The 22,689-nt window shown below is 41.2% G+C and overlaps 1 protein-coding gene across 2 annotated transcripts in view; it reads right to left on the reverse strand.

The window, feature by feature from the left end:
* LOC119728346 (rapamycin-insensitive companion of mTOR-like) overlaps window positions 1-22,689 on the reverse strand; it is a 78,905-nt gene that overhangs the window by 21,527 nt on the left and 34,689 nt on the right. For both annotated transcript variants that reach the window (XM_038200549.1, XM_038200548.1), the window contains exons 5-19: window positions 21,617-21,812; window positions 17,959-18,085; window positions 15,497-15,666; window positions 14,552-14,616; window positions 13,083-13,150; window positions 10,816-10,898; window positions 10,098-10,185; window positions 9,433-9,590; window positions 8,803-8,883; window positions 6,301-6,401; window positions 5,964-6,132; window positions 4,850-4,954; window positions 3,560-3,606; window positions 1,213-1,363; window positions 96-313 (exon numbers count right to left, since the gene is read on the reverse strand). In XM_038200549.1, the coding sequence (XP_038056477.1) occupies window positions 96-313; window positions 1,213-1,363; window positions 3,560-3,606; window positions 4,850-4,954; window positions 5,964-6,132; window positions 6,301-6,401; window positions 8,803-8,883; window positions 9,433-9,590; window positions 10,098-10,185; window positions 10,816-10,898; window positions 13,083-13,150; window positions 14,552-14,616; window positions 15,497-15,666; window positions 17,959-18,085; window positions 21,617-21,812 (1,827 nt within the window). The remainder of the gene's footprint in view (window positions 1-95; window positions 314-1,212; window positions 1,364-3,559; window positions 3,607-4,849; window positions 4,955-5,963; window positions 6,133-6,300; window positions 6,402-8,802; window positions 8,884-9,432; window positions 9,591-10,097; window positions 10,186-10,815; window positions 10,899-13,082; window positions 13,151-14,551; window positions 14,617-15,496; window positions 15,667-17,958; window positions 18,086-21,616; window positions 21,813-22,689) is intronic.

Here is a 22,689-nt window from a genome sequence, read left to right on the forward strand (position 1 = left end):
GATTCTACCGCGATAGGTCAATTGATACGGACTTTAAAAAGCGGTAAAGACAGAGATATTAACATTCACAAAATCCCACTCCGTTTTGGACTTACTACTGGAACATGCCGGTCTTCTCCATGAGTTTTTCGCCCTTGGAGGAGTGGCAGATCTTGCCGATGAAGAGGAAGTAGTCCTGACTGAGCGTGGTCTGGATGCTGATGGGGCTGAAGACTGCCTCTGGAGGGATGTTGTTGTTGGGGACCATGTTGATCTCCAGGAAGCAGTCGGCAATATCCTGGGCCAGGTCTCGGAGAAGGAACTGGGCTTCACTCTGGGCAAGAATTATTTAAAATTGTTTTTCGTTAAAAAAAAAAATTATTCCACGATTTTAATATTATTTCTTTAAAATAAGTGTTGTATACAAATCAAAGATTACAAATACTAATAACCTGCATTTTCTCCACTATGGCCTGTGCCCAGTTCCGTCTTTGCCAGAACGCCTCACATTTACATGCGAGTTGAAAAGCTCTTGCTTTTTTTCTGAAATGGACCCCGTGCAAAAACAGTAATGTGCATATTGGTACGCGTCCTTTATGACACAAAGTATACACAACTTGTTTCATTCTGAACGTTCACAAAGCTGTAGCGTCATCGAGTGAGCGTGGGGCCCTGCCGGCAAGCTGCTCCTATGGGTGCAGACCAGTAAATCGGTCCAAAATTGCCTACGCCGGCCAAATCACGATTTGCATGCCCTCAAATTCTTTGGTATAAGAGCATTTTGTGGGCCATGAACTTGACATGCTTGAGGGTTTGTAAAGAAGGGTGGAAGCCGTGCACAGGACTGTGAACTTGTATTTCTGTGAAACTACAAGCGCCCTATTTTTCTATTGGACAGTAGGCATAGTTTTTAAAAATGGCGATGGGCTTCAGGACTATTTTTAGAGGTGATCATCTTCGGATGGAATTTGCTCCTCAAAGTCATTGGATAGTCGAACAAAAATTTAACAGAAAAATGAATGATGATGAAATAAGCTTTTAATTTGATATGTATCTCGAACACCTCAGAGAGTTGTGTGTATTTTTAATAATTTTGGGAAGTGCGCGTAATTAGCACTAAGGTCTATGGCAGTCTATTTACTGGTCTGGAACCCTATGTCCCTCCCAGTGGTCTCCCCACCTCTCCCTTTGTAAACAATTGAGGGGGTACTTGCGCACCGAGTCCATACTCACCTCGTCTCCGTCAAAAAGGAACTCAACGAGTTGACAGCCAATGAGGGTGTGCATCTGTAGACTGGGGGGCCTGACTAGCGACTTGGGTAACTCGACGCTTGAGAACTGCTTACTGGTGGGTTTGTAGAACTCCACTAACCGTCGGAAAAACCTGCACGACAAAAACACACAAAAAACAATTTTAAAATTGATTTTGGGTACTGCATAGAGTAGATTCCAACTTAAAGGTAGAGTACATCATTTGTCATTTGTGCATATTTTTTGTTTTGAAGCAACAAAAGTGCTCAAAATAAAAAAAAACAGGTGCTTAATGTAAAGGAGCAGAAAATAAGTTAAAGTTTTTCCCTAGTTTCAGATCTGCTACCCGTCTTTTTATAGGAGTACACCCCCTCTTCTCCCGTGTTTAGTTTAGTAGTGGCCTCCCCCTTCCCCCATTGTTTATTCTGGCCCAACTTCCTGTGTAGCTTTAGTTCATTGACCTAGAGGCTCATTCAGCAGACCAGCATCACACAGGCAAGACATTTAAGCCCTACTCTAGCTTTAGTGTACATTTTCATCCCGATCACAAGTGTCTGCTCCACTTTTGGTTTTTAGTTCATTCCTGTGCTTTTGGAGTCATTTCCTTTAGTGCTGTGTGGGTTTCATAAACTTTCATTTCATTTATATATTTTCACTCTTTTTGTTCTAGGATTTTGACCAAGATTGAGTATTTGAGAAAAAGTGGTTTTCTTATTTAAGAATAGAAGTGGGTTTTTTTGGTTTGTTTGAAGATTGTTACGAGACTAGATTAAATTTTTGGAGAAGTCTATTTTTTTCCCTTGATTCCTTTTCTTTCTTTTTTTTGTCCCAGTTTAAAAAGCTAAATCGTGACATAATCAATGGAACCAGGTTTTTTTCTCTAGTGATCCATTTTTCTACGTTACATTTACAACTAACCTGATTAAGTTTTAGCTCAGTGAATGCTGTATATTCCAAGAAAACAAAATGCTAGGATCTTGATTTCAATTTAGAAGTTGTCAAGTCAAGTTTTGAATTGCACCCATATTGGTGTCCGGGACACATTCTCATTCAATCAAATTAAAAACAAACTACTACCAGAAATTTCCAAAAATGCGTCTTTAGACGCATCATTGGAAAAGGCCTTCTTTTATGGTTTTCCTCAAAATGACAGCATGCCAAAAAGAATAATTTCACAGGGAGTTTAGTGTCGTTACCTATCTTTAAACCAAGTAAGCTTTTCAACTATAATTTAGTCAGTTACTTTTTGGATAGCTGCAAATGATTTATTCTACCTTTAAGGGCATCCGGTTCATACTGCACCCGAATGCGAATCAAATTTTTGACTTCACAAAACAATCCCTGCAAATTTTGCCCGAGTTGAGATGTGTTCAACTTTTGAAAATTAACAGCGTGACAACATATAGGGCTGTCTATTTTCAAATAATTTGGTATTTGATTACTAGACACTGTGTTTGACCAAATATTCGGATATTCAAAACTGCCAGCTGCAACTGCGGGCCGCGCTGGTCAAGAGTTGCATGCAGAAGGCACCAGTTCAATTTGTGCGCGGCGATCGATATGGAGTGTTTTGCAACTTAGGTTTTGCCCTTCACCGACGTTTAAACACTGTATACTCAGTGTGTTACGTCTTGAGTGAAAGTTGGAAACAATCACTCGGGTGGGACTCCAACCCACGACCTCCTGCTTTCTAGTGCAAATGCTAGTGCAGATGCCTTAAAACTCGACCACCTAATTTGATTTATATCACCCCGACGCAAAATTCCATCTTATAATAGTTTATGCGGTACCCGCTGCTATGTACATCAGATTCGAACCAGCCAACCGATCCCGTTAGCTTGTAGTCGAGTGGTAAGACATCTGCACTAGAAAGCAGGAGGTCGTGGGTTCGAGTCCCACCCGAGTGATTTTTCCAACTTTCACTCGGGAGGTAACACACTGAGTATACAGTGTTTAAACGTCGGTGAAGGGCAAAACCTAATTTGATTTATATCACAAAATTCCATCTTATAATATGTTATAACTGTCAAGGGTTTAAACCTGCTAAAAGGATAGAGACAATGAGCCACCTTCGACAAAAAAGTTACCGTCGACAAAAACAGTGGCACATGACAATAAAATGCCACAAATGTTTACAAGGTGTGTCGGTAAAAAAATGTCCTATCCATTTCATTTTGTAAGTAGGAATGAAACTTACTGACAAAAAAATCTTTACAGTTACATTTAACATGTTGAACAGTTTTGAAGTGTTCAAGTAATGACAAACTTTTCAAGTTTGATTTATAACAGTAAGGAGATACTATTCTGTTATCCTTTTCCATATACTCACCTACTTATATTAGCATCTTCAAATTTTCTTAGGCAGGGTCCTCCTTTCTGTGAATCAAGGTCAAGAAGTAGCAAGAGTAAATATGTTTTAGCAAGTACAATGATTGTGTTTAATTCTTAGTGTCAGTATTCTCAATCACAACATTTTTACCCAGAGGACTTCGACTGTTCTGTCTTCTAAGCTCCAGATCTTGATCAACAGCCCATCATGTTGGTGGTTTAAACCCGCTGTATGATGTGGCTCAAATACTGAACTTCCCCCGCACGTATAATGAATGTGTTTAATCTTAGCGTCAGTATTCTCAATCAGAGGACAACCAGAGAACAAAGACTGTTCAAAAACTCCAGATCTTGATCAACAGCCCATCACATGGGTGCTTTAAAACCACTGTTCAAACACGTGTTCAATCGGCAATGTTTAAAAACCGGTCGTGAGACCCTGCGCTCTGCCCCACACGCAGCCACTATGCATCATCGGCACGCCGGCCTCAACCAAGTGCTTCCAAACCACTAACATGGTCTCCATATAAGGAGGTGTTGAGCAGACCGCATGCCTAGCGTGTACCATGGAAATGGCTCGAACATGGAATAAAATGGTAGAACAAACTTGCTAAAATTCTGACAATTTTTAAAAAAATATTTATGGCTTTTGATCCGAAGGTTTTTTTTTTACCTAGTGTGATACCAGTGTGGTGGAGCAGTTTAATAAACGTGATTTTTAAAACCGGTAAGGAAGCTGCTCGCTGTTAGCGGCCAGTCCCCTAACCATTTTTAAACATCACGTTTATAATTGCTCCATTACACTTTTGATCCCTTACTTATCATGGCTGTGATTGGTCAGAATATCACAAGGCAGAGCTTAGTATCGTTTCGGTTTGCGGTAACACCATGTGTTACTAACTACTGCTCAGTAGATGTTTAGTTCAGATAAGAAGTTGTCCTGCTTATTATCAACTTTCGCTAAGAAGTTTTAGTTCCGATAAGAACAGTCCTGCTTTAAGTCCTAAAAGAACTTGTCTTTGGTCTCAAGGTTTCGACTAGCCTGCTCTCGTCATCGTCAGGAGACTAAAACTCCTTAGCGAAAGTTGATAATAAGCAGGTACACGTTCTTATCAGAACTAAATATCTACTGAGCGACAGTACTTATTACCACATGGTGTTACCGCAAACCGAAACGATACTGATACTCCACCATGCAAAGCCTCAAATCTTAATGCAAAGCTTAATACATTGGTCTATTAACAGACCAGCCTATCACAACATGTTACATGTTTTCTGCATCTTTGCTCACCTTGATTATACAGCTGATGAGGTCCCAGTTCCAGAAGGTGTGGTCCTTACCGGACAGAACCTGCGTCTCTTTTATACTGGCCTGGGTGCTGATATCATCTGTGTCCTGAACAGACAAGACAAAAAATATTAAAGGTATAGTCCATCATTTGTAATTTGTGCATTTTGCTCGTTTGAAGCAACAAAAGTGCTCAAGATCTAAAGAAGGGTGCTGAACAACTAACCTGATGAAGTTTCAGCTCAGCTTTAGCTGTATATTTCGAGAAAAACAACATTCTAGGATCTCGATTTCAAATCAAAAGTTGCTGAATCTTGTTTTGAATTGGGCCTGAATTCAGCGTCCGAGACGCGTTCTCACTGAGCCGACTGCAGCTACGCGATGTCATGCACTGATCCGGCATATTGTAGCAACCAAGGACACGTGTGCGTCGTGCCTATGCTTGCGCGCGCTTCGCCGAATAACAAAACGAACTACTAATTTGAATTTCCTACGGTGCTTCTTAAGAGGCACCGTTGGAAAGGCCTTCTTTTGTTGATTTCTTCAAAATGACTGCTTGCCAGAAAGAATAATTTCACATGGAGTTTAGACTCCTTACTATCTTTCAATAAAGTATGGTTTTCAACAATAATTATGCCAGTTACTTTTTGGATAGCTGCAAATGATGGACTCTGGCTTTAATACTCAAGGGCAAATGATTCCAATGTCCAACCACATCGGCCTTTTTCACAACATGCAGGATTTTTTACACAGCTTACATTAACACAGCACTGAAACTGACTAACCCTCCTACCATTTATGAGGTCACAATCAGTCAAAATTTTCTTCCTCGCCTCCTGGCATACTGAGTACAAACCAATGGGAGTCTTGACCAATATTGACCCAAGTAATAACCAGGCTGACAATGCATGTTTCCATAGGAGTGTTAAGGCATGGAACTTGGATACAGTGTCCAAAAATGTTGTGCTCAATTGACAATAGTGCAGTGATGTGTGACTAAAATTAAATGAAACTCATAGGGGTTGAGGCCAAAGATTTTCAAACTTGACCTCATGGTTTTGTAGTTATTTTTTAAAAAGGCAGACGGACACTTTTTTTGGACATACTGTTGAGTTACCTTATTCATGCACTGTTTCATCTTGTCCCGGTTGAGCTTGGATTTTCTCTCGGCCATGAACGTCTCCGATCGGCTCATGATGAAACTCAGGAACAGGCTGCAGGGGACGGGCCCTCTCTTGTTCAACTCGTGGAGTCGGTCTAGGTGCGTAATGGCGGCACTTGCACGACTGGGAAAGAAGCACAGATTTTGAAGCACAGAAATGAAAAGCATTTTATAACAATTTGTCACGTAAAGGACTACAAATGGGAAAAAAAGTGGAAATTTCCAACAACAGTGAGAACATTTTAATTCATACAAAAATGACCTTTGCAAACATTGCCATTATTGGACTTACTTTCTTTGAAGCACAGGGACATCACATGACGCTGCTAGGATCATGAGAGTTGGGAGGCAGTGATGGTGCTGCTCACATTCTGAGGGTAGAAGACGATCCGCCTGGGGAAATCACAAGAGAATTATATGTCGATCACAAGTCAATCACAAGTGAAATACAAGGCCATCACAAGCCAATCACACGTCAAATACAAGTCAACCATAAGGCCATCACAAGTCAATCACAAGTCATTCACAAGTCAATCACAAGTCAAATACCAGTCATTCACAAGACAATCACAATTCATTCACAAAGTAAAATACAAGTCACTCACAAGACAATCACAAGTCATTCACAAGTCAATCACAAGAGCAGTGTTCTAGCCAGGGTAAAATTAAAGCGTAGGGGTAATTTTGGTTCGGCGACTAATGCGAGCGCGGAGCGCGAAGCCCTTACGGCGTGGGGTCCGGGGCCCGCTTAAGGGCCCCGAAAAATTTTGGACTCTAGATGCTCTGTGGTGCAATCTGAGGCGATTCCCTGCCACTTTCCCCTGATTTTTTTTTAGCAGAAGTGTTTAAAATTATAAGAAATTTTGTTATATTTGTTTCAATGATTGATACTCTTGCTCCTGGAAAGTTTCTTCTGTTTTCAAATTTTAGATTATGTTTACAATGTATAAATTGTTCCAAGATCGATGCTTTCTGATGTTTAACCACTTTTAGTAGTTCCTCAATGTTTTATAACAAATTGGGATTTACTTTGTCAATATTAAGGGTGAGAACAAATCGCATGAACATTTCATATTTCAGAAGCCTTGTGTTGTGTAGCGCTGCCGTAGTAGCAGTAGTTCCGATTTTAAATTTGTAAATAAAACCATCCGATCGGCAGGGAGAGAAAGTGTAAAACCATGGAGGTCTCAGACAGAAAAAGTCGTCGGCGATTGCAATTTCAATATGCTACAGCACAATGTGAAGGAGAAATCTCATTTTTGTTATGTTAAAAAAATATAATTGTATATAATGACGATGAGAAATAATCACCGGGAATTGCTCCCTATCCCGGCCGCGGCCGGCCCCGGCCGGCCCGGCGTCGCGTGCGGGCGCGGCGCGGGCCAGCCCGCACCGGCTACGCCGGCGAACTACGCCACCAAATTTTCCCTCAGCATTTGAGAAAGCAACGCATTCGTGGGGCGCTAAAAAAACTTGCTTTGTTGCAATACTTGCTGATTGGTTTTGTCCTAAGAACAAACAGATCCGTTTTTTACTACCAAACTTATCGAACTGTTATTATCAGCAACAAGTAGTGTAGCCAAAAATCCAAATTTTCGACAGCGACATTCTTCGAGAAGAATTCTTCACGTGCGCCATCTTGTAGGACGGATCCATTGATATCGTAGGGGTGCTTGACCTTTCTTTGGACATCGTTTCTCAAATAAATCCTTTACGAAAATTATGTTCCGACATTGAAGAACTTATTTTCAAACAGTAACGTGTTTCGGACTTGATAAAAAGTATTATTTATAATTTTAGAACAGTTTAATTGCTTGTAAATATTGACCTTAGGAAAGCACACCCGATACCGCAAAATGGTGTGGTCCACAGAGCGCTCTGTACGTGACGCTCTGTTGGTGACACGTACGTCCGAACGGAGCGCTGTATCTACGCAGCACAAAACAGCACGTGCTTGCTATCATAGCGAATGCGTGTGGCGCAGCATCACGGTAGGGGTATCGTACGGGGTACGTGCGGCACGTGCGGCGGGATCGTTGTTTATTTTTCGCTGTGTCGTACGGCCAGTGTGCAATGCTCAAAGTCGCTGCGCTTGTATACGAACAAACGACAGATATTTTTTTTTTCGCAACCAAAATTTAAAGCGTAGCGGTAGCGTAGCGGCGCGATTTAAGCGTAGCGCTTATTTCCGAAAGCGTAGCGGGTGCTAGCGCTATTTGATGCCTGGCTAGAACACTGCACAAGAGCATCACAAGTCATTCACAATTCAATCACAAGAGCATCACAAGTCATCACAAGTAAATCACTAGTCAATCACAAGTCCATCACAAGTCCATCACAAGTCCATCACAAGTCCATCAGCAAGCCAATCACAATTCAATCACAAACCAATCACAAATCAATCACAGGTCAATCACAAGTCAGAGACAAGTCAATCACAAGTCAATCACAAGTCAATCACAAGTCTATCACAAGTCAATCACAAGTCAATCACAATTCCATCACAAGTCAATCACAAATCAATCACAGGTCAATCACAAGTCTATCACAAGTCAATCACAAGTCAATCACAATTCCATCTCAAGTCAATCACAGGTCAATCACAACTCAATCACAATTCAATCACAACTCACTCACAACTCAATCACAACTCAATCACATTTCAATCACAAGTCAATCACAAGTCAATCACAAGCTAATCACAAGTCCATCACTAGTCCATCACAAGTCAATCGGAATTGTGATTTGATTTGTGATGGGCTGGAATGTACCTCAAGTAGTGTCCCCTACTCACCATATGTAGCAGCTCCCCAAGCAGTATAGTAGCCATGTTGGATAGGTGTTCACTACCTGACGAGATCACCTCCACAATGCTCTGCAAAAAAAGAGCCAATGATATCCCATCATTTATCAAATGCAATGTTCCCTGCCGAATCAGCAGACTGGATGAACTGATAACCCAAAAACTTAAAGGGCCCATGCAATTCAAATTTTGTTAATACAGTGGAACGCCGCTATGCCAAACATTCGGCTGTACCGGTTTTTACATGTATTAAACACTGCTTGGGCCACTTTTAATTCCTGAACATCAAACCACCCATGGTTACATCGTGTTTGAATGTCGAAGAGCGATAGATGACTATTATTTTCCCAAGGAATAAAAGGGAAAACCACCCGTTGTTAAAGTTTTGTGACAACTCCTCGTGCGGCGGCGGGATGTGAAAATGCCAGTTCAGTGACTTCACTATTGGTCAAAAGAGGGTACCAGCGGTTCACAATCTTTATACCGAACGATCGTTACTACGAACACTTTCTGTGGATCCCACGATGTTCGTTATAGTGGCGTTCCACTGTACAATCCTTCAAAGTACAGCTGTGTGTCAAATTCAACTCCACTGGTGTATTGGTGTAAGCTTCAACTTACCTCCAGCAGTCCAGCGTTAGTGAATGCAAGCAGTATGAGAGCTAGGTGGTTCTCTGTTAGGTTGGTTCTCGTGGCAGCGCGGTGGGGTAAGATTGCTTTGCCTTCCTCGGCGACGAAGCCTTCGCTCAGTTGCCACGGCGGCTGCATCTCGTAGCGATCTGCTCACCAAAACATAATTTGGAATTAGGGATTTGGAATTCTCAAACTTGTGTTTTGCCCTTCACAGTTGCCAACGTATCTGCACAAGGAATGCAGAAGGCTGTGAGCTTGAGTTACACCTTGTTTATGGCTGTTTCATACTTCATGCAAATGCGAAGCGAATTTGATGTAGCAAAACGTTTTCTGCGAAATTCTCCAGAGATGAAATGTGTTCCTGGCGCAGACCCAGGAAAGGTGGGGGGGTTCATCTGTCAAACCTCATCATGGGGCACTGGGGTCAAAAACCTGACTTTTTTTACTCCAAACACTACTCCTTCCAGAAATTACGTGGCACAATCACGTGACTCATGAACGAACACGAATTGGTTGGCCCACAGCTTCCAAGATATTTCAGATCGAGCTTGTTACAATATAATTTACTTGATATTGCCTTTATGAGGCATCCTTAATGAATTTTTTCACAAACAATTTTGGTTTTTCTTGGCCTTAATGCATGTTTTTGTTACCTATACTTTGTAGGGCAACATCAAAGTCGTCAGTCCACTCTGGTATGGGGATGTAGAAGATATCAAACAGAACTTGTAGGAGATATTTCTGCAAAAAGGAAAAAGCAAAATCTATGCATTAGGTTGGTGCGGTGCCTATTCTGAATGTAGGTCCTACAAGGAAAAGTACGAAAAAAAAGCTTTATGTAGAATCCATTATTGTTACTACTTTTAATACATGTATATGAGCATACACTCATGAACAACTTGTACAGAATTCATTATCAAATTAAACTACTTACCATCTTTAGCCCCCTATTTTTAAAAAGGTGGCTCTGCCCCCCCCCCCCCAAAAAAAATTGCAAAATTCTTGAAAAAAAATATTTTCCTCGTGATGTAGAACTTCGGTTATCTGTCAAAATGCAAAGTAGAAAAGTGAAATTTGTGGTCTCTACGCCCATTATTTATTTAGTCAAGCCCCCGCTCCTAAAAGGATCAGAAACAATGGCATCGAGTGGTTTTGAACTTGTTGAGGTATTCATAGGTGATCCTGAGAGTTTCAAATTTTTTACCCTACATTGCATATGGTCCCCCATACACACACTGACTATTATTGATAAAACTATCATTTTAGGACACTCACTTATGTCAACTGGGTGTGCCTTATAAAATAATTCTTACAACATAAAATAATTCTTACTACAAAGCTGCATGACATTCATTTCTGGACTTAACTTACCCGATGCACTTCATTGGGTATGCACAGGATGGACATGAGTGACTGGAGCCCACTCGCTTCTGGCCGACAAAGTCGTATCATTCCTGTAAACAGATATGACGTACAGGAAACAACAGGTTGTATAAATTCATATACAGCGCGTGTCAATAAAAACGCAGGATTAGAAACAAAAATATTAAGAATATAAACCACCCCTATTCATCATAATGTTAACCCTCTTTTCAAAGTACCTTTCCTTCTCTTCACTATGCTTTTTATCCCATCTCATTTGGACAATCCTGTCCAGAGATAGAGTACATTGAAGAAGGGTTACAAATTCCAAGCTGGTCTGATTTGTGAAATCACACATACCTAATGAAAGGTTTGAATTCAGTACAGGTGAAAGTATTTGTGGATCACAAAGAAGGACATGTGTGGCAGGATTAGGCTTACATAATCCTTTAGTCCACAATCAATGTTATTAGTCAATAATTCATGATGCTTTGAAACAATGATAGTCCAGTTATTAAATTTAAGTGATACTTATCATCAGTTGTTTCAAAGAAAGTTTTGTTCTGGTTTAATTGTCTTCAATGCATACCTGCATTGTACATAACTCGTCGTTGTGTTAAGGTCATTGAATTAGACCAACCCGCTTCAGAAGGGCTTCACAAAACTTGTCATAACTTTTGAACCAAAAGTCCAAATTCCACCAAACAAAAATCTTGTCAAAGATGACATTATGGACAATCAAATCCTTATCAAATTAGGCACACCAGTAGCATAATTTTCTCAGACAAAAAATCGCTTTGAATCCTGCGTTTTTATTGACACACGCTGTATTTGAACAAGAACACGAGTTCACAATTTGCTCTTTTCACACTTCCGCCATGAGCATGCACAGCCCCGGTCTGACAACTTGACACAATAAATACAGCTGGTTCAGTGATTCCCGCGTCGGGGTTCAGATCACTGAACCGGCTATTTTTATTGTGTAAAGTTGCCAGATCGAGGCTCTGCATGCCCAATGGCGGAGCGTGAAAAGAGCGAACACACTGACCAATTCCATTTCGGGAACATGATGCCGCGTTACTTGCATACCGAATTGATGCCAGTATCACAATAGTTAAGCAAGCTGTTTACACAATAGTGGTCATTCCAATAATGCGTTTTTTTTCTCAAAAGTGTGGGACCTGTTATCACACTAATGACTTGTCACTTATGTGATATACATTTTATGTGGCGCCAGTCTTATTTTGACAATTTTCCATCCGTCCTTTGTTCGTTCTTTTACTTCGTTCCCCTTGATTTCATTCACACTGGTTTGTCCCCTATTTAATCCATCTTTTGTGTATCTCCTCCCAACCTTGCATGCTTGTGAGTCCCTACATGTTTGTTTCTTGTACCTGTCATTTTGCCTCTAAAGAAGATCTTGTTAATATCGGAATGTCAGGCCGCCTTAATTTTTTTTATTTTGATCAAAATCTGATGGTTCTATTTACTGGAGGACATATATGGGGTGCTGTGGTCCAATGGTTACGGTGTTCGATTTGTGTGCCGTGGTACATGAGTTCGAATCCTGACCGTGGGAACATGGTGCTTGTGCTCTTGAGCAAGGCACTTTACCAGCATTGCTTCGTCCTTCGGATGGGACGTAAAACCGTAGGTCCCGTGTGTTGTGTAATGCACGTTAAAGAACCCAGTAACACTTATCGCTAAGAGAAGGGGTTTGCCCCGGTGTTTCTGGCAGTGGCTGCAATATGCGCCACAGCACCTTGTCAACCCTTATAAGGTGCTACATAATGCGTCTCATATTTCTCATATACTTTATTTACCTTTCTTTAATAATAGACATAATAACCAGCGCCTTGAGTACCTAATTGTTGGTAGATACGTGCGCTATATAAGACTCCGTTATTATTATTATGAGGCAAGGCAAAACCTCAGAGGGGCCTCGTAGCCGAGCGGTTAGAGCCTGGAGCTACAAAGTGGGAGGTTGGCAGTTCAAATCCTGTTCGGACCAAAAACTTGAAAACTCTCTCTGACGACCCAACAGTCAAATGGGTACCTGATTCGTTCAGGGAAGGTAAGACGGCGAGAGGAGAGGACTGGGCCCCGCCACTCATATGCCGCGCCCAAGACACAGTGGACCTCTAACATCCCACTGCCCCTATGGCCAGTAATGGCTATGGGACCTTTACCTTTTTTACATAAACCTCAGACATTATAATTTCTTGTGACCAAGACCCTTGAACTATGTTTTGTACCATTCACCTCAAATCTCTTACCTGGCCAAGACCTGATGAGTGTTACGATAGCCATGCGGCTGGCACAATACCGCATCTCTTTCTCCTCACTGGAAAAGAAAAAAGGCAAAAGATTGAAATGTTTTTCATGAGTAAAATTTTAATCATAATAATCATAATAGGGCATATCCAAGCGCTTTACAATTATTATCACCCCTCGTCAAGGGGCAAACACCCCTGAAACCTTCTCAACTCCCTGGGGAGCACACATGGCCGGTAGGCAGCCATTTCGGCGCTCTTGGCTGTAATCAACCTCTCACAGTAACCATCTCTGCCCTCACAGATACCCATTCACTCCTGGGCGGAGAGAAGCAATGAGTGACAAAGTGCCTTGCCCAAGGGCACACGCACCATGACCCCAGGCTGGACTCAAACCCACAACCTGCAGAATTACCCACAGACAGGTGTTATTTTTTCTGTTTCAATGGGCAAACACTCCTGAAACCTTCTCAACTCTACGGGGAGCATACACGGCCGGTAGGCAGCCATTTCGGCGCTCTTGGCTGTAATCAACCTCTCACAGTCACCAACACTGCCCTCACAGGTACCCATCTACTCCTGGGTGGAGAGAAGCAATGAGTGACAAAGCGCCTTGCCCAAGGGCACACGCACCATGACCCCAGGCTGGACTCGAACCCACAACCTGCATAATTACCCACAGACAGGTGTTATTTTCCCTGTTTCAATGGGCAAACACTTCTGAAACCTTCTCAACTCCCTGGGGAGCATACACGGCCGGTGGGCAACCATTTTGGCACTCTTGGCCGTAATTAGCCCCATAAATGTGGCCAATTTACTGGACTACCTCCATAAATAAAGGCCACACTTCCACCATGTACAAAAACGTGTCGCACTTTGCCAAATTTTGATTTTCACATTTAGGCTTAGTTTGTAGTTTATTTTTGCTTAAGAAGCATACTCACCCTCTTTATAGGCTAATCAGAAAGTGCTGTCTTTTTAAGATGTCTATTTTTTTGTGAAATTTCCAGATTTGTTTGCACATGTTTTCGTATCAAAATTTCAACATTCATCTGAAAAAGGCAGCACTTTCTGATTAGCCTATAAAGAGGGTGAGTATGCTTCTAAAGCAAAAATAAACTACAAACTAAGCCTAAATGTGAAAATCAAAATTGGACAAGGTTCGACATGTTTTTGTACATGGTGGAAGTGTGGCCTTCATTTACGGAGGTAGTCCAGTAAATTGGCCACATTTATGGGGCTAGGCCGTAATCAACCTGTCACAGTAACCAACTCTGTCCTCACAAGTACACTCCTGGGTGGAGAGAAGCAATGAGTGACAAAGTGCCTTGCCCAAGGGCACACGCACCATAACCCCAGGCAGGACTAGACTACATGTATCTTAGATGTTGGTGTGGAAGAATGCTGGATATTTAAAAATCCCTATAAATCGGTATCTGTATGAGCGTTATATTTCTTATAATATCACTTACTTTGTCTGTTCATTGTTGTCTCCGTTGTGCCTGTAGTGACAGTCAGTGTATGGCGCTATTACTTGCTGCAAATCAAAAGAAAACTTTGGTAAAATTGTTTATCTCGTGGTGAAGTAAAACTAGTTTCCCTCGGTGATCCACGGAGCATGGATCACCGAGGGAGGCTAGTTTTACTACACCGCTTTAATCATTCCATATTTGTATAATATACATAAATACCCTCAAAATATGTAAATCTGCTCCCAGACAGGTATAAGTCATATTAAAGGGAAAATACAACATTTGCAAACATCAAAAAATAAAACTACCAAGTTGTTACGAAATACCTTACTAGGATGTTTGTAAATGACATGCTAAAGCATCCTGTAAAATTATGGCACCTGGTGTGAAGCCATTTTCAAGAAAATGGTATATTTGTATACATTTCCAATGCTTGTCGGCCGACCACCGTTGAAAAAACCTAACTATTTTTCAATTACTGCTCCAAATTTACCATTTTTTTTTAGTCTAAATTTTGTTTAGCTAGCTATTGGTTCCATGTTCATGAGCGGGTGCAGGCCAGCTAGACTGGTTCCCTTACCTTACAATTTTCCGGTATTTTTGATCCATTTCATCTTTAGTGGAGTCAGGGAACCAGACTACTTGGATATTTTTTTTTTTCTTGGTTTTTCCAGCATTTTCGAACACAAAACGTCAAACATGTCAGTGCAACAATATTTGATCTATTATACTAACCCCCCAAATAGTTCATTTCTGAAAATTACAGCAAAAACCAATGATGTACATTCCCTTTAAGTCAGTCAGTGAGATAGGTAACCAGTCCAATTCGCAAGTGACAGTCAGTCAGCTGTCAGTCATTCAGGTTCAAAGAGGACTACAAAACATTGTGAACGATTTCCCACCCCTTGATCTGCTCTTGGCTCCGCCCCTGAAGTGGTGCCTTACCTCTATATCCACATTGAGTCTGATGTACTTTCTGGTGTGCGGATGGTTGAGTAGGTGCAACACTGTTAGCATGATAGCCTCGTTGATGCGTAGATGCTGCGTGTCCAGTATGTTCATGATCAGCGCCGACAGGCCGCCTGCTGCCGCAAACACCTCCGTGCTCTTTATTGCTAATCAAAACAGATCAACAACTGATTGTTTAAAGAAAAAGCCTCAACTTTTTTTTCTCCCCAAAAGGGCGTGGGTGTCTACAATGCAGGTTTCTACCTGCAGTTGTGGACAGTAAAGTAGGAAAGATTGCTTAGCTGATTTGCATTAGGAGCGAAAAATTTGTCCAAGAGTATTATGCATTACAGAAAATTTTTGCCGATAAACTATTTTTGCTCAGCAGTTTTGTGAAAATATTTGGTTTCCACCGACCGTGAACAACAAAAAGTGCCTATTCAAGAAAGGTAGTGTGAATTTTATATGACCATAATTAACAAACATTCTGGAAAAAAGTTTGCACAGTTAAGCCCGGTTCATTCTCGGCGCAAAAGCGAACGCGAATTTAAAAATGTCAGGGCGGGTTTTTGCACTGCAAATTCGCAAAAGTTGAACACATTTTTAACTCCGGCGATTTTGGTTTAAAGATAGTAACGGTAATACATTGTAAACTTCCTGTGAAATTATTCTTCCAGTGAAAACAATAAAAGAAGGCCATTTCCAAAGATGAGCCAAGAGACGCATTTTTGGAAATTTCTGTTATTAGTTGGTTTGTAACTCGGTGAATCCATGCATGGGTGCGCACAAGCGTTGACACGATGCACACCCAACACGGTTGCTATTATTCATTGATTCAGTGCGTAATATTGCGTAGCTGCAATCGGTTGAATGAGAACGTGTCCCGGATGCTGATTTCAGGTGCAATTCAAAACATAACTCGGCAACTTTTGAATTGAAAATCAAGATCCCTCCAGAATATTGTTTTCTTGGAACATACAGCATTCACAGAGCTAAAACTTCATCAGGTTAGTTGTTAAGCACCCGTCTTAAGATTTAAAGCACTTTTGTTTCTTCAAACGAAAGAAATGCACAAATGACAAATGATGTACTGTACTTTTAAAGTTGAACAAAACTATTGACCGGACGGAGCAAGGTATGAACCAGTTAACTCCAGATTGCCGTTCCGGTGCTCTACCAACTGAGCTAGCCAGCCCTATGTTGGCAGTTCCCCTGTTATGTCATTGTGTCGAACCCTATGTTGGTGGTTCCCATTATGTAGTTAAAAGAACTGTGTGTCTCAAAAAATGTAGCAGTCAAACAACTTTTTTTCTGAGGAAACTAAATCTTCTTTTTTTTGTTTTAACATTAACCATAAGATGATAGAGTGTTTCTTTACCCTTGAATTTTGGTTCTGTATGATTTGGACCTATTGTTAAAAGTTACGGCCAAGCTTGTAAAAACTGTCAAAATCTGGTTAGGCCACTTTTCAGATATTATCTGGTATCTAATGAAAGGCATTCACACACCTTCTAGGTATGTGAATGCCTTTCATTAGATACCAGATAATCTGAAAACTTGGAATTCAAGTCCTTTCATTTAATTAGCTGTATCTCTAGACTGGGGTGTCCAAATGAAACGGGATGAAGACCATTGTGTAGAGTATTTACTACAACTTCAGACTCAATCGATAAGTTTTGCAAAACGAGAGTGCTAGTATTTTAAAAACTTTTGGATTGACTGTTACATTTTAACTGACACACGCTGTACATAATATTTCTACTGCAAGAAAATTAAAGGGAATGTACAACATTTGCAAACATTAAAAAACAAAGCTTCCAAATTTTTACGAAATATCTTACTAGGATGTTGGTAAATGACAGTCTAAAGCATCCTGTAAAATTATGGCACCAGGTGTGAAGTCATTTTCAAGAAAATTGGTATTTTTGTATACATTTCCAATGGTGGTCGGCCCGTTGGAAAAACCTAACTATTTTTCAACTACTGCTCAAGATCGACCAATTTTTTTTTTTTTCAGTCCAAAAGGTGTTTGCTATTGGTTACATTTTCATGAACGGGCGCAGGCCAGCTAGACTGGTCCCATTACTTTACAATTTTCTGGTATCTATAAATTGATCCATTTCATCTTTAGTGGAGTCAGGGAACCAGACTACTTGACCCTTTCTGTTTTGGTTGGTTTTTTCAGCATTTTCGAACACAAAACTTCAAACGTGTCAGTGTAACAATATTTGATCTATTATACTAATCCCTAAAATAGTTCATTTCTGAAAATTACAGCAATAGCCAATGGTGTACATTCCCTTTAACAACTTTTTTTTACAATATTTTTGCGGAGCTAAACTCAAGAACAGCCAGCCAGTTACATCTTTAAGCTACAGAGTTAATGTTTGCTAGGGGAATGCCCAGGATTTCCAGTGTCGCTAGGGCATGCCCTGGGACGCTGACTCACTACGACTCACCCAGTTCGCTCAGCGTCTCCAAGGAGGGACGCACCATCCTGTCTCTCTCCTTCATGCCGTCGTTGGCGATGGCAACCAGCGTGTGGACCAGAGAGATCGGGCACAAAGATGGGGCCACCGCAATTATCTAACGGCAAATTAAGACAAAGATCAACAAATGCACCACAACAGAAACCGAGCTGGGGACAATTTTATTATTCTGATTAAAGGCATAAAGGATCATTTGCATTTAACACAAAAGTAACCTACCGAATTATTATAAAAAGTCCTACGTGGATTAACCCTAACCCCTTGAGTACTTTTACTAGAAAGTATCTTGAATCCGCCAAAATCCACCAATTTTGTCATGCAAAAAAATGTTGGTGTCCTGAGTCCATCAGAATCCACCAGTGTAGTACCTATACCTCATACAGTACACACCAAACATATAGCCGAGTTAAACTGTTGAGATCCTGAATCCATTAAAGTCCCCCAACTGCTCAAAATGGAGGTATCCTGAATCCATCAAAATCCTGCAGTATCGCTAAGCTCACTGTCCTGCATCCATCAAAATCCCTCAACTTTTTCAATATGGAGTTACCCTGAATCCATCGAAATCCTCCAAAACAAGGGTGTCGATTCTGATGGATTCAGGTATCGGTACGTTATGGTTAAAGAACATACTTGGACTGAAGATAATTGCCAATCTCCATATTAAGAGATGTTTATGACTACTCGCGAGAGGCGCATACCAGTACCATATCAAAGCCAGTGTTGCAAACAACACGATGTGAAATTGTTGAGCAAAATTGCTGGAAATTTATAATTGTCGACTTGTTTTGACTTTTTGACTCAAATGTATTTATGAATGAGACTAAATATGTGCTTGGCCGGTATAAAGCAAGAACAGGTGCATTTATAACCGGCTTAGGGGACTGGTCGCTGTCCAGGCCCCTGAGCCGGATTTAAACGTACTTGTTTAATACCGGCCAAGCACAAATTTGTTCCCTTATGAATACATTTTAACTTGCACCCTTTGGGACCAGTCTTAACTTGACTTGGTCTGCCTTGTCTTGTTTAAAGAATCCTCTTTCATTTCTGTCTTACCCATTAATCAAAAACCGTCATAGAATTTCCAACGTCAGGATTTGTTTTTTTTCTCAGTATATTCTTGAACCCATTCGTCAAAACAAATCTGCGCTCTGACAAGCCCTGACAGCACGAAATGATTCATTGGCAATGTGGCACGTCCTCTCTGCATAACAGGAACACGTGAGCATGTTCCGCACACGGCCGCGAGGGATGCAATGTACACTATGTGTCATTCGGTGGTATTCCCCGGTCGCCGCCAGCCTGGCTAACATGACCTACTTCATGCATCCCACGACGAATTTGCCAAGAACTGACGAACGAAACTGACTCCAATTCACACATGTTCATGTACTCTTTTCAAGACTTTTAGTCATCTTTTTTTTTTTACTAAGGGAATAAATGTGTATTAGGGAGGTGCCCGAGGCGAAGCCCAGGGTAATTATCACCCATCCAGACTACCACCGGTCTTAAACAGAGTGTTTAATACCGACCGAACACATATTTATTCCCATTCATACATGTAAATACCTTTTCGGTCAAAAAACCAAATCTTTTCGGTCCAAAAATCAAAACAAGTCAAAAACTAGACTAGCCAACCATTTTGTTCAACAATTTTACATCATGTTTCATGAAACATCCCTCTGACTATAATATGGAATGCCCCTCCCACAACTCGTTACCTTTTAAGGACATTGGCGTGCGCGTCGCGCATACTGTGCGATGTCGCGCAAAACGCAGCTGGGCTGGTGTAGTGTGAATTTCGGACCATGAAATACTGATTCACTGGTAGCACATGTACACTGTGCATACATACGTGAGGAATGTGAACATTCAACCAATGAAACATTAAAAGGCACCGGATTTCATGAGAGTCCAATTTCACGTGACACTGGAAAAGTGTTTAAGACCAGCTAGCCATGTCTTTATCATCCGTTTAAGACCGGCCACGTGACGGGCTCTCAACCAATGGGAATGCGGAAAATGTCTTAGGTATTTATGAATGCCTATTCATAAATTTATATCTGAGACAGTTTACCCATTTCTATTGGTCAAGAGCCCGTCACTTGGATGGTTTTTAACCGCTGATAAAAACACCGGCTGGTTACGGTGTTTGACTCATGTACTATGGTGCGTGGGTTCGAACCCTGCTAGGAACATGGTGTTTGTGCCCTTGGGCAAGACACTTAACTGCAATTGCCTCTCTCCACCCAGGAGTATAAATTGGTACCTGTGAGGGTAGAGGACCGAATGTATGCTGATATCGGCTGCCGCATGGTCTCGTGGCCTGATAATCGGGGTAATAATTGCAAAGCGCTTTGAGATTGTTGATACGATGGAAAGCGCTATATAAGCACTACGATTATTATTAGTTTACCCATTTCTATTGGTCAACCGCCCGTCACTTGGGTGGTTTTAACCCACTGATAAAATCACTGGCTGGTTCAAACCCTGTCAGGAACATGGTGTTTGTGCCCTTGGGCAAGACACTCAACTACAATTGCCTCTCTCCACCCAGGAGTATGAATGGGTACCTGTGAGAGTAGACGACCAAATGTGTGCTGACAACGTCTGCCACGTGTTCTCGTGGCCTCTCGTGGCCTGATGAACGGGGAATAATTGTAAAGCACTTTGAAATTGTTGTTACGAAGGAAAGCATTATAAAAAGGATTACAATTTATTGTTTGATTTATTTTTGTTAATTTTAAAAATTGTTACAACTACAAAATCCCATAAACGGGGAACATTTTTTTTCAAATGGCGTCTGGATTAGGGCGACACGCCTTATTGGAGTGACAAATTGGTGTCACCCTATGGGCTCCGTGCGCCAACAAAAGAGGGCGCCCTTTTACCTAGCAATGACGTACCATGGGTGGGACATTTCGCTGGTTGACGCGCACCGTTCCTTGTGTGTGACGCACATACACCAGGGGATTTGTACTATGTACACGCAGTGGCCGCGCTTCGCGGCAAATGAATTGCAGTCAGGCAAGATGGCGTCGGTCGGTAACCCCCAACTGTACTCTCTTTGCCGGTGAGGGGATACTTGTGAACGGAGCGGATTGTTAAAACGACCCTTAGGACAAGGAATTTGATTGTCGCAAACAATCTAGATCGATTTCTCGTGGTCCAATCAGTAAAAATACCGAATTTCGTAGAGAAAGGATCAGGTAACTTGGGTTAGGTGACAGTTTAGGTTTGCGCACAAGTCTATGGGAAAGTCGCCCTATTAGGCTTTAGCATTAGTTGAAAGTATTATACATGTAAAGGTACCATTAAGGAGACACGGTATCTTAATTTCTTTGCACGATGGGAGACATCGGTCATTAGGGAGACATTTTCATGTCTCCCTAATGTCACGGCCCCCCTTAAGAGTCACAATTTTATTGTCGCAATTAGGTTACAGTTGTTGCTCGTGGTCTAATTAGTGAACATACCGAAATTCGTGGAAAAAGGACAAGGGAATACTGGGTTAGAGCACATTTAAGTTTGAAAAATTTTATGCACAAGTCTAAGGGGATGTCTCCCAAATGTCCAATCCAGGGTAATATTTTTTATAATTATTATTTAATTTTTTTTTTTAACTTACCCTTCGGATGAATCGTAGGGCCTGGACCCTCTCTATGTCATTGGCTAGACAGATGTCCAGTGACCTCATGACCAGGTAGTCTATGTGTAGTCTCATCATAGCCTCGACGGCCGCCTCGTCTTGCAGGAGGTAACGCAGCGCTCGGATGCCTGCACTACGCACCTCCTTGGTGCTGTGAAGGAGAGACAACCTCAAGCTGAAAGGAAACAAATAACTAAATGTTATTCTTTGATAACAAGACTCAATACCCAAAACTAATTAATACAGGGTGAGTCAAAAATAACGAAACCCAAAATGTCGGGACTATTGTTTTAGTGAAGTTCTGCATGTAGCACTTTCAAAATCTCGGATATGAAAGCCCAATTGATAAGCTTTCTTTTAGTACAAGAATCATTCAAATTACTCATGTAATTTTCAAGTTACGAAAGTTTTAACACAACCACTGTTTTAAAGTTCTGTCCACGGATCACAAAAAGGTACATTGTAAGTGTTCTTTCAGCAAAAGGAAAATAACTCACATAGGGATGTGTGTGAATTGTTTACGTTTTTGCTGAAAGGACGCACACCTTATTTTGTGATTTGTGGACAGAGCTTTAAAACGGTGGTTGTGTTTAAAATTCCGTAACTTGAAAAGTACATGAGTGATTTGAATGATTCTTGCACTTAAAAAAAGCTTACAAATTTTGCTTTCATATCCCAGATTTTGAAAGTACTACATGCAGAACTTCACTAAAAAAAATAGTCCCGACATTTGGGTTTCGTTTTTTTTTACTCACCCTGTAGATGCTACACGTACTCAATGCTCATTATCCAGTACTCAATACCAGACTCAATATACTCATTGCTTAACTCTCCTACTATTTAAGCAGTCACAAACAGTCAAAATTCAGTTCCACTTCCCCTGCTACCAGTATGTACATTAGGCACGTGTGGTCTAGCGGTAGGGCACAGGATTCATGATCGTGCGATTGTGGGTTCCAGCCCCGCCGTGGCCATGCGTGTTGTGCCCTTGAGTAAGGCGCTTTACCTCAATTACTCCTCTCAACCCAGGAGTTAAATGGGTACTGGCATTA

This window comes from Patiria miniata, unplaced genomic scaffold (assembly GCF_015706575.1).
Source record: "Patiria miniata isolate m_02_andy unplaced genomic scaffold, ASM1570657v1 HiC_scaffold_20, whole genome shotgun sequence".
Taxonomy (NCBI): Eukaryota; Metazoa; Echinodermata; class Asteroidea; order Valvatida; family Asterinidae; genus Patiria; species Patiria miniata.